At 43.3% G+C, this 12,415-nt stretch overlaps 1 protein-coding gene across 3 annotated transcripts in view; it reads left to right on the top strand.

Annotated features, from left to right (window-relative positions):
• LOC140717336 (uncharacterized) overlaps positions 1 to 12,017 on the top strand; it is a 52,094-nt gene extending 40,077 nt beyond the window's left edge. For all 3 annotated transcript variants that reach the window (XM_073030841.1, XM_073030831.1, XM_073030823.1), the window contains exons 6-10: positions 943 to 1,068; positions 1,154 to 1,249; positions 4,473 to 4,571; positions 8,704 to 8,750; positions 9,710 to 12,017. In XM_073030841.1, coding sequence (XP_072886942.1) covers positions 943 to 1,068; positions 1,154 to 1,249; positions 4,473 to 4,571; positions 8,704 to 8,750; positions 9,710 to 9,769 — 428 coding nt within the window. In that variant the 3' untranslated portion in view covers positions 9,770 to 12,017. The remainder of the gene's footprint in view (positions 1 to 942; positions 1,069 to 1,153; positions 1,250 to 4,472; positions 4,572 to 8,703; positions 8,751 to 9,709) is intronic.
• Positions 12,018 to 12,415: the final 398 nt, after the last annotated feature.

The following is a 12,415-nucleotide window of genomic DNA, read 5'->3' as shown; positions in this document are numbered from 1 at the left end:
AAGGCAGTGGCTGGAGGTGTTTTCTTGAGTACGGCATTGGAAGATTACTGGGGATGGTCATGAGTGCAAAAAAACTACAAAAACTAGTAGATACAGCCCAGTCCATCACAGTAAAAGCCCTCTCCACTGTTCACCACACCGACAATGAGCACCACCACAAGAAAGCAGCATTCATCATCAAGGACTCCCCTACTATCCAGGCCACGCTCCCTTCTCATTGCTGCGATCAGGTACAGGAACGTTAGGTCCCCCACAACCAGGTTCAGGAACTAATTATCCTTGAACCTCTTCTGGATCCTCTTCAATGCCAGCTCATCTTTCCTTGGATAAGGGGCCAAGAACTGCTGACAAAACTCCTTGTGCTGTCTGCCCAAAGCTTCAGCATTACATTCTTGTGTCACTATTACATCCTCATTTCCCATTCCATCATGGGAACTGGTGGAATAGTTTGCTAGCAAGTATTTCTATTAGCCCAGATGAGCAGAGTCCAAACAAAATTATGCCAACATTTTAGAATGGATGGAATGTAAAATAGAGATGATTGAAGTATCACTGGATGGAAGATCAGCCATTAGTGTTCTATGGATTTTGGTGGATATTTTAATAAAGTTATGAAGGGATGGGGAAAGATGTGTGTGAATGGAGTTGGGTCCTGCTTAGGCCAGCACTCCTTCCAGGCCAAAGCAGGTTCAGGGGGTTAAATGGCGTGCTTGTATTTCAGTGTTTGTCTTTTTCGAAGGCCCCTCACCACTTACATTGCCCCAGTGTCAGACACAACTGGAGATGCTGTTTCAAAGGTACACTTAATGTCAGAGAAATGTATACAATATACATCCTGAAATAGTTTTTCTTCACAAAAGTATGACGTGTATAAACTATGAATGGTAATCGTACAGTATGTTCATTTAACATCCCTTGATTTATTGTGGGTGATAACTCTAGGAGCTGCCTCTGCATCTGTGGTTGCCCTGTTCATTGTGGTTGTCCTGCTGCCTTTGAACGTGTGCCTGACCATCACCATTTGGAATCAGGGCTGCCAGTGTATCAGAACGTTCTTAGACTGCACAGGTAAATAGAAGATGATTTATCAGAAAAATATCCCATTGTGAATGTTGAAACTGTCCTAATCCAATCCACCGTTCACACTTACCAGGTTTACGCGCTTCGATTGACTTATGTGGCATCATGAGTTCCATCATTGTGATCGCCATTTCCATCGTCATCCTCGCTGAGGAGATTCAGCAAAGCAGTGAGTTTACCAACAACCCCTCGGTGCCTTTTGTTTTAATTCTATGGATTGTGTTCAGCTTTGTGAAGTCTCCACTGTAAACAGCTGAATGAAAGGCTGTCGTCCCGGTCCAGGCTGACTGAGAGTTGGGGAGAATTTAAGTGATCTCATTATCTATTTAATCCCTCTGTCAGATTGAGGCAGGCAAGGCCACTGATTAGGACTGAAAGAGGAGAGTAACAAAAAGAACTCTGACTGTGTCTGATTAAAAGAGATAAAGGCAGATGTTGCTCATCAGGCCTAGGAATGGGGATTTGGACCATTGATTATAATGGTTATTGTCAGTAGCAAGTGGATTACAAGTAGATAGTCATAAACACAAGAGATTCTGCAGACTGGAAGTCTTACGCAACACACATAAGATGCTGGAGAAAGTCGAAAATTCAGGCGGCATCGATGGAGGGAAATAAACAGTTGACGTTTCAGTCCAAAAGCCTTCACCATGACTGGGAAGGAAGGGGCAGAAGGAGAGGAGGGTGGGGAGAAAGTATTATCAGGCAGGTGAATGCAGCTCAGGGGGCAGGTGGAGGAGATGGGATTAAGTAAGAAGCTGAGAGGTGATATTTCAAAATTCAAAGTAAATTTATTTATTATCAGAGTACATATATGTCACCACGTACAACCTTGTGATTTATTTTCTGTGGACACACTCAATAAATATAATAACCATAGTAGAATCAATGGAAGACCGCATCCACAGGGCAGACAACCGGTGTGCAAAAGGCAACATCTGTAGCAATACAAAATGAAATAAAAATAAATAAAGAAACATGCAATAAATAACAAGAACATGAGATGAAGAGTCGTGGAAAGTGAGGCCATAAATTGTGGGAGCATTTAAGTGATGGGACAGTGAAGTTGAGTGAAGCCTCTGCTTCAGGAGCCCTGATGATTGAGGGGTAATAACTGTTCCTGAACCTGGAGGTGTGAGTCCTGAGGCTTCTCCTGAGAAGGAAGAATGACCTGGATGGTGGGGTCCTGATGATGGATGCTTCTTTCCTACAACAGCGCTCTGTGTAGGTGTGCTTAATGGTGGGGAGGGCTTTGCATTGATGGACTGGAAGGTGTGAAGATGAAGGAATATGATGGAGAGGACAGTGGACAATGGAAGAAAGGGAAGGGGAGGGCACACCAGTGGGAGGTGATGGGCTGATGAGAAGTGGTTAGAGGGCAACCAGAATGGGGAATGGAGAACTAGAGAAAGGGAGGATGCTGTCAGAAATACAGTAAATACAGGTGCAGCTGTTCAGCTGCTTGGTTCAAGGTGAGGATCTCCCATCAGATTGCACACATGTGCAACATAAAACAGGCCCTTCAGCTGTTCTGAGTGCTGAACAGACCTGATGAAAATGGGGTCCAGAGTTGACCCCCCCCCCCCCCCTTGGGAACTATGCTGCTAATGAGAGAGAGAGATGAAGAACAGAGGTAGAGACATCTGCTACAGATAAGAGAGAGAGATTTATGTATTATGGCTTCTTCACTGATTATTTACCTTTTGCTACAAGGATGTTTCTTTGCTCATTAACATTCCTGAGGAGACAGCAGGGAGTGGCCTAGTTTGATGGACATGAACATGTTGAGTTGATGGATGGCTGATACCCCGTCAGTGGGGATAAAAGACGAGTCTGGGGAGCCACCCCTCAGACACACCAGTGGACACTGAAAGAGTGTTGTGCACCCACAGGAAGGTGGGGGCTTAGAGGACTAAATCAGAAGGTCGGTCTCAAGGCTCACAGTGTGACGGCAGGACCGGTGGGGGCTTGTGTGTGTGTCCACTCATGCCAGAGTGACAAGCCCACCACGGAAGAACGGTCTAGCCGAGAACGGAGGGGTCATAACCGAATGACCACAACAGTACAACGGAAGAAGACAACAGAAGGTTTGCCTGCTGCAGTTCTCAATCTCTTGCTAGCTCGCTCTCTCTCTCTCCAACAATTGCAACACAACAACTACCTCAGCACGAACTGAACTGAACTTTATATTCGTCTATGACAATTTGTTTACCCCTAGACATTGATAGAGCTTGTTTCTTATTATTGGTTATTATTTCTACACTTCTATGTTTATTATTGCTAACCTGTTTTATATGTATATTTGCATTATTGATACTGTATTGTGTAGTTTACTAATAACACCTTTAGTTACAGTACCACCAGACTCCAACGTATCCTAGGTAGATAGATAGATAGATAGATAGATAGATGGAATTTATTCATTCCCATGGGGAAATTCAACATTTTTCCAATGTCCCATACACTTATTGTAGCAAAACTAATTACATACAATACTTAACTCAATATAAATATGCATCTAAAATCACCCTCTCAAAAAGCATTAATAAATAGCTTTTAAAAAGTTCTTAAATAGTTTACTAAGAAATACATTGAATGGTAACTTAAGCTCAGTCCTAACCCCGGCACTTTAACATATCCTACCCCTGGCATTTGAATTGTAAAGCTGAATGGCATTGGGGAGTAATGATCTCTTCATCCTGTCTGAGGAGCATTGCATCGATAGCAACCTGCCGCTGAAGCTGCTTCTCTGTCTCTGGATGGTGCTATGCAGAGGATGTTCAGGGTTTTCCATGATTGACCGTAGCCTACTCAGCGCCCTTTGCTCTGCTACCGATGTTATACTCTCCAGTACTTTGCCGACGACAGAGCCCACCTTCCTTACCAGCTTATTAACACGTGAAGCGTCCCTCTTCTTAATGCTGCCTCCCCAACACGCCACCACAAAGAAGAGGGCGCTCTCCACAACTGACCTATAGAACATCTTCAGCATCTCACTACAAACATTGAATGACGCCAACCTTCCATTCATTCCTTCCTTCCTTCCATTTCTGCTGGTCTGTTAACCCAGTTACGGGGTACGTAACACAGCCCACTAGGTCCATGCTGACCTTTTGTCCATCTACACTAGTCCCATTTGCCTGCAGACGTAGAGGGGGTCTTTGGGCCAAGTCCAAAGCTCCCTGAAAGTGGTTGCACAAGTTGATGAGGCTTGTAGGGAAGGTATACGACATGCTCGCCTTTATTAGTCAAGGAACTAAGTTCTGGAGTCAGGACGATGGGTATGTAAATACACTTGACAATAATAAACCAATAATAATAATAATACTGTTAAATTTCACATGCTGAAATGTTCATTGTGATTTTGCACAATTCAATTTTCACTTTTTCAGATCAAGGCTGTCATGAGTCATATCTAACCTGGAGCATGGTGGCCCCATTGATCACAGTTGCTGTGATAATCTTCTTTTCATTTTTAATCGTATGGAAGAGTAAGTATTAAAGAGCTAAGTGTATTTGACACAAAGAGTATGTTGCTGTGTAACAGGTTGCCACTATGCCTAGCTCTAGCAGTATTTAGTTAGAAATGACTCAGTTCTGTTCCTTCATATCACACATTACCATTGTTTACACTGAGGGCCAAATGCCTGGTGTTCTGTGTGGGACGGGTTGTAATTCGGTGCAACAACGGAATGGAGCGTTATCTCAGGTAGACCTATTACAGCTGGGATATGATTTGAGATGTTTCCTGGTCCACAGAGATCAGTCTTGGGACCTTTGTCTTTCGGTGTCTGGGTTAAAACCACAAGATCATGAGACATATGAGCAGAATTAGGCTATCTGGCCCATCAAGTCTACTCCACCATTCCATCAGGCTGATTTCTTATCGCTCTCAATCCCATTAGAAGTAAAAAATAAAGTACAGCCCAGAAACAGGCCCTTTGGCCCATTTGGTCCATGCTGAACCATTTAACCTGCCGACTCCCATCGAACTGCACCAGTCCCATAGACCTCAATATCCCTGCCATTCATGTACTGATCCAAACTTCTCTTAAACGTTGAAACTGAGCTCGCATGCACCACTTGTGCTGGCAGCTCATTTCACACTCTCACAACCCTCTGAGTGAAGAAGTTTCCCCTCATGTTCCCCTTAAATGTTTTACCTTTCACCTTTAACCTACAACCTTTGTTTGTAGTCCCACCCAACCTCAGTGGAAAAAGCCTGCTTGCATTTACCTTATCTATACCCATCATAATTTTGTATACTTAAATCAAATATCCTCTTAATCTTCTATGTTCCAAGGAATAAAAGTTCTAACCTATTCAATCATTCCTTATAACTCTGGTTCTCCAGACCCAGTAACATCCTTGTAAAATTTCTCTGTATTAATTCAGACTTGTTTACATCTGTCCTGCAGGTAGGTGTCAAAACAGCCACAATACTCCAAATTAGGCCCCATCAGCTTTAACATAACATCCCATCTTCTGTACTCAGTACTTTGATTTACGGACAACAATTTGCCAAATGCTTTCTTTATGACCCTGTCTTACCACTTTCAATGAATTATGGGCCAGTATTCCCAATTCCCTTTGCTCTGCAATACTTCAGTTGTCTGCATGGTTGGTCCTATCGAAGTACAACACCTTGCACTCGTCTGCACTAGATTCCATATTCCATTCTCCTGCCCTCTCCCCATAACCTTTGACACCTTGACTAATCAGGAACTTATCTGTCTCTGCTTTAAATATTCTTGGGCTTGGCCTCCACAGCTGTCTGTGACAATGAATTCCACAAATTCACTATTCTCTGCATCTCTGTTCAAAACGGAAGTCCCTCTGTTCCGAGGTTGAGTTTACTGGTTCTAGACTTGCCCACCATTCGAAACATCCTTTCCATGTCCACTCTGTCTGCGTCTTTAAATATCTGATAGATTTCAGTGAGATTCCCTCTGATTCTTTTCAATGAAAAATGAGTGGAGATCTAATTTGTAGGGGACTACATGACAGAGACGTGATCGATTCATTGGGCAGCAACTCCCAGATGTTTGTTGTTGAATTACCATTCTGGGATCTTTTGGTCATTAGTGATCAAGAAATTCCAGTGCCCAACCTGCAGTGTATTTGGGAATAATTTGCTAGTACAGTGGATTTTGGATAATTCCTACACCTCGGGAGCACTATATTTTGGTCCAATTAAATGGCCGTTCTAATTAGCCAAAGTTGCATGGAAATAGATTAAAAGATACAAAAAGACCAACTACCATTTAAAATGAGTATTCAGTTGTGTATTAAATGGAATACAGTACAAATCAGAACACTATCAATATTACTACAGTACAATAAAACTATGTATTAGTTTCTAATAGTTATCAACAGAGGAATTCATCCAGTGTAAGCTGCTCTGTTCTTTTGATTGATTGTAAATGAACAAAGTGAGCACAGATGCCTGACACAGATAATGCACTGATTTCCTTGTGTGCAATTGTAGATTTTGGTACTCCAGTTACCTCTGCCAGTGATGATGAGTGGCATTAGGCAGATTTCTTTTAATTTGGTCCAGCAGGGTCATTTTTTTTCCGGCTAGTGTCAAATACTGTCATGGTGTTTTGGCAAGTGGCTGGATTTTTTTTTAACGTAAAATTTAAAAAAAAAACAATCAAATCACAGCTTTTTGAATCGGGATCCGTCGGCCCAAATGGATAATGTAACACAAGCACACACAACGGACTCTATTTAAAAACTGTTCACTCTAAGTAGTTTTGTGTCTGATGGCCACACAACTGCACGGGACTGAAGCTAGTTAGAAACTGGCAACAGGCTCCTGTCCTAGTTCGGTGGTAGAGTGTCCCAAACAAGTGAAGGGTATACCAGCTACTTTCTCGATTAGATTTTTGTTCTTTAAGAGTTGTCCCAAATAAGAGGCTGCCCTGATTCACTAATGGCCCAGTTAACCAGAATCCACTGAATGTATTTTCCTTTTCACTGCTTTCACATTCCCAGTTGTGAAGGGAAAATTCAGGAACATCCTGGAACCATCAGGTCCCTGAACTGAGTTGCATGAGCCTAACCCTGCCTTGGCAACAGAATGCTATGGACCAGCTTTTGCACTGTTCAACTGAAATTATTAACCTGCTCAGTTGAGGAAAAAACACCAGAGACACGAAATTACCTCTGAAGCAGTTTTTATTCAGAGAGGAGTTCGCAGCCCCACGCACTTCGGGCATAAGGTAGCCAACTCCCAATTTGTTGCTTTACAAAGGTCATACTTATACCCAAAAGCGGGGTACTAAATTCGCAAATATGGTTACCGATTCAAATTCATCGATTGATTGGCTATTGTTTTGTGGTGGCAAAGTTCCCCTTTCCTTGTGGTTGCCATGTCCTGTCTGGCATTCTATTATAGTTACCTGTTCTCTGTCCTCCTACACTTCCCCAATGACGTATTCTCTCCATGGTTCTGTCTACATATTTTGCTACACTTACCCCTCTTCCCCCCTTCTACACGTACCCCTTACCCTCTCCACATTCTCAGCACGACCATAAACTTATTTCTGAATGTGTCTTTGTTGTTTACACTAAGGTCTTGTTTTTACAGAGACTTCTCTCTCTCTCTCTCTTCACTCTCATACAATTTATTATCTACATTCTGTGTGTTTGTACGTGTGAGCCTGTGAGTAATGTTTTCATTGTACCTGTACCTCAATGTACTTGAGCAGATGACAGAGGGTTATGGGCTGAGTGCAGGTTGGTGGGACTAGGTGAGAGTAAGCGTTTGGCCCGGATTAGAAGGACCAAGATGGCCTGTTTCCGTGCTGTAATTGTTATATGGTTATATGTTTATAAACTTGATCTCATTACAGTCAGACAGGAGGGGGTGAGTGGTGGAAGTTCATGTTCGGAATTCTGGAAGCCTCAATAGGAGGACAGGAGGGATGTAGAGTTCTGGAAACAGGACGTTAAGTAAACAGAAGCACATATTCCATCTTCAGCACATCCTGGGGCAAGTGCAAGTTTGTGCGATGGGGCCAGTGGTGTGATTGAGTTGTGCCTCGTCCATGGTATCAGAGACCCCAGGTATTAAATGCTTATGAATTCTAACTGTTGGAAAATTTTTAAACCATGGATGCAAAAATATCCACTAATGATTAACATTTGAGAACACAAATGCATAAAATAATTCCCAGAAATCCACAGGATATGACTTTTTTTGTTCTTCTGAGGAAGTTTCATGCACGGAGGCCAGAAATGTAATGCAAAGAGAGATCTTCCCACTTCCACCAGTGTTTGGGTAGGAGACGGTATCCTGATGACTCCTCTCCAATTCCAGGAGATTCCATCCAGCCACCGTACCAGATTTCTAATGAAAAACAAATTTTCCTCAAAATCCTGTGCAGGACCTGGCAGGTGAAGTGATAAGATTTTTGAATGTTTTGTCCTTTCCACTGTCAAGACCTGCACCTTCCTTATGCCTGTTAGCTAGATATACCATCAGCTTTGACTGTTCAAATAACAATGGAAGACACTTGCCAATGGACAAAAGCAAAACAATAAATTGGAGGCAGTTATAAAACGTTTAATAGTATAAATGACTGAAGGACTAAGAGACATTTTATTTCATTTTAGGAGGTAGCAGTTCAAGCAGTGAATCAAACAATGAAGGAACACCACAGGTAATTAATCCTTTAGTTCAATGTTGTAGGTTTTTTTAAATTGAAGATCTAATGCTGGTTTATTATGAATTTAGAATGTCAATGGTAGACTGAACAAACCCAGAGTGTGCTTTCAGGCTGGGCTAATAATCTTATGGACACATACCGGGGGAATATTGGATTCTGTTTATAACATCATGCACCTCACACTACAATCGTAGATGCTGGAAATCTAGAGCAACACAGCAAAATGCTGGAGGAACTCAGCAGGTCAAGGAGCATCCATGGAAAGGAATAAACAGTTAATGGGTTAAGATTCCTTCATCAGCACTGGAAAGGAAGGGGGAATAAGAAGATGGGAAGGTCCAAGCTGGTAGGTGATAGGTGCAGCCAGGTAAGGGGAAAGGTTGGGGGGTGGGGGCAGTGGTGCAAAGTGAGAAGCTGGGTGGTGATCGATGGAAGAGGGAAAGGGGTGAAGAGAAAGGAGCTTGAAAGGAGAGGAGTTTGGACCATGGAAGAAAGGAAAGGAGTACACACCTACTGTATTTGCATCACACCAATGCATGTCTGGTGCTGATGCCACTGCACTACAGGCTGGCACTTATCCCAGAATTAGGGAGTAAATAATTACAGGGCACAGGTACGTTCGAGGAGAGAGTGGTCCATTTATGGAGTATGCTGCCAACGAGAATGGATAAGGCAGGAACATTAACAACATTTAAAAGACACAGACACACAGATGGATAGATTTGTAGGGATACGCATCAAATGCCGGCAAGTGGAACTAGCTGACTAGTTTGGGTGGGCGTCTTGCTTGGCCTGGACTAGTTGGTCCACAGGGCTTGTGTCTGTGCTCTGTGACTCTCTGATACTCCATTTCACTGTGTGTATTTTCCTGTCTATCCGACTCTGTCTAAGTACTGATTGTTTCTGTGGGGATATTGTTATTGCACCTTACAAATAAATTGTATTAATTTCAGGAACAGATAGGAATGAATCAGCTGGATCAAGGGCCACCTGAAAGTGGAGGCGATGAATGATATTAAGATAAGGAAATGGTGATTGGATCATAAAGACAAGAGAAAACAGTAAATAATTCTGATATGTCTATCCTTGGTCTCTTCCACTACCATGATGAGGCCTAACGCAGGATGGAGAAGCAACACATTCTGTCTAGGTAACCTCCAGTCTGATGGCACGAACATCGATTCCTCCATCATCCAGTCACTGCTCCCCCCAGCCTTCACTCTTTTTCCATTCCCCATTCTGATTATCCTCTCAGCCCCGTCTCCACACCTGTCCATCACCTCCCTCTGGTTCTCCTCCTCCTTCCCCCTCTCCATGGTCCACACTTCTCACCTTCTCTCTTTGTTCACACTCCCCCACCCACCTTCTCTCTCACCTTATCAACTGCCAGCTCGTACTCCATTCACTCCTCACTGGAGGAGAAGCACATTCATAACACTGAATTCCATTAAATTTCTCCCACCACTTTGCCAGAAAATTCCGAGCCAATAATTGTTCCCAGAGCAAAACTGGCTTTGTGGAACACTCCACTAGACATACCTGATGTCAATGGTTCCATTTAATATCAGAAAATGTGTACGGTATACAACCTGAAATTCTTACTCTTCGCAGATGTCCACAAAACGGCAGGAAAAAAATGCAAAAAATGGAACGACAGAAAATCGTTACAGCCCAAATCCCCCATTTCCTCCTCCCACACACAAGCAGCAGCAAAGCATCAACCCTCCCCTGAAATAAAAGCAGAGATTGGTAAAATCTCCCAACGTGTCCAGCCGCTTCTGTGGGGGGCAGAATCTGGCTGACTTTGTACATTTCCCAACTTATTCTGAAGTCAGTCAGAATTATATTCAAGTCACATTGGGTCATATTTTACTGATGATGTGTTGAACAGGTTTTTGAATGTTTGAACACCCCCGATTGGTTCCTCCACTTCTATACAAACAATATTAAGTGTCATTAAGTCAGTTGATAGAGCTGGGTTACATCGTGACTCAACTACATTACCCATCAGTAAGACTTATCGACACTTCCGCTTTCTAATTCACCTCTCCAGACTCCCATGCCTATTTTATATCCTCTTGTCACACTCCTGTGCCTAGAAACACAGTCAATCTAGGTATAATATGCCAGCTTGTGTATTTATATTTATTGTGTGTTTTTATTATTGTGTTCTTTACCTTATTGATTTTTGTGCTATATTGGATCTGGAGTTACAATAATTCTGTTTGCCTTAACATTTCTGTACTGGAAATGACAAAACAGTCTTGAATCTTGAACTATTAACACACACACACACACACACACGGAGGAACTCAGCAGGTCAGGCAACATCTATGGAAAGGAATAAAGAGCAGACATTTTGGGCTGAGACCCTTCATCAGGACTCGAAAGAAATAAGGGTGAATCTAGAATAAGAGGAGGAGAAAGAGTACAAGGTGATAGGTAAAGCCAGGTTTGGGGGAGGAACATGGCTGTGTGGAGAAGGGCGGGGTGTGAAGTGAAAAGCTGGGAGGTGATAGGTGGAAAAGGTCAAGGGCTGAAGAAAAAAGGATCTGATAGGAGAGGAGAGTGGACCACTGGAGGAAGGGAAGGAAGAAGAGCAGAGAGAAGTGATGGTCAGGTGAGTAGAGAAGCTGTGAGAGGGAAGCCAAAATGGGAATGGAAGTTGAGAGAAGGTGGAGGGGGGAAATTACCAGGAGTTTGAGAAATCAGTGTTCATGCTGTCAGGTTGAATGCTATGCAGACAGAATATGAGGTGTTGCTCTTCCGAACTCAGAGAGGCACAGGTGGCCCTGCAACCCCAGGACAGGCAGCCTCTGGGCTTCCGACCTCTAGGCCATGGTCCCAGACTTGCACACATTGGGCCTTTGGCCTCCAAACTTGCTGAGCTCAGTGTCTATAATCATTGTACCTCAGGACTGTGTATTCTGCTCTGGTTCCCTCCCACATTCCAAAAGTGGGTTGAAACCAAACATCAAGAGCCCTTTTGTCTGGCAGAATTTTGTTGGCCCTCCAGCACAGCGAGATGTCCATGGAGGGAATGCTGCAGAAGTGTGTATTGAGGGATGCAATGAAACTCAGCACAGACACTGAGCAGAGGCTCCATGCGGAAAGGTTCTGCTGCCACCAGACATTGAGGTGCCGAGTCCTGTGTAGCAGCTGTTCATACACCTGAAATGTATTTTATGTGATGTCTGTGAACAGTGGATTTCATTATACTTTATATTTATAATTTTCTAAATAAAACTCTTCACATGTCAATACTTTTAATTATGGTTTTTAGTGGGCGGTCAGCGATGCAGAGCGCAGAAACAGGCCCTTTGGCCCACTAACTCCATGCTGACCCATTTACACTAATCCCTGTCAACTTCCCCCGGATTCTACCTCTCACTCACACACTTGTGGGCAATTTTGTCATAGGCCAATTAACCCGCTGGCCCACATGTTCTTTGGTGGGATGTGGGTGGAATCAAAACACTCGAGGGGTGGGGGGAGAGAATGCGGTCACAGGGAGAGCGTTCAAACTCCACACACAGACAGCATGTGGAGATCGAACCCAGGTCTATGGTGTGAGGCAGAGTGATGATCAGCTGCACAACTGTGCTGCCTCACTTGAAAACATATCTTAACTTTGTAAATACCTGTTCCTGCAACATGGC

Source organism: Hemitrygon akajei, chromosome 2 (genome assembly GCF_048418815.1).
Source record: "Hemitrygon akajei chromosome 2, sHemAka1.3, whole genome shotgun sequence".
Taxonomy (NCBI): Eukaryota; Metazoa; Chordata; class Chondrichthyes; order Myliobatiformes; family Dasyatidae; genus Hemitrygon; species Hemitrygon akajei.
This window is presented reverse-complemented; position numbering and strand designations above follow the sequence as displayed.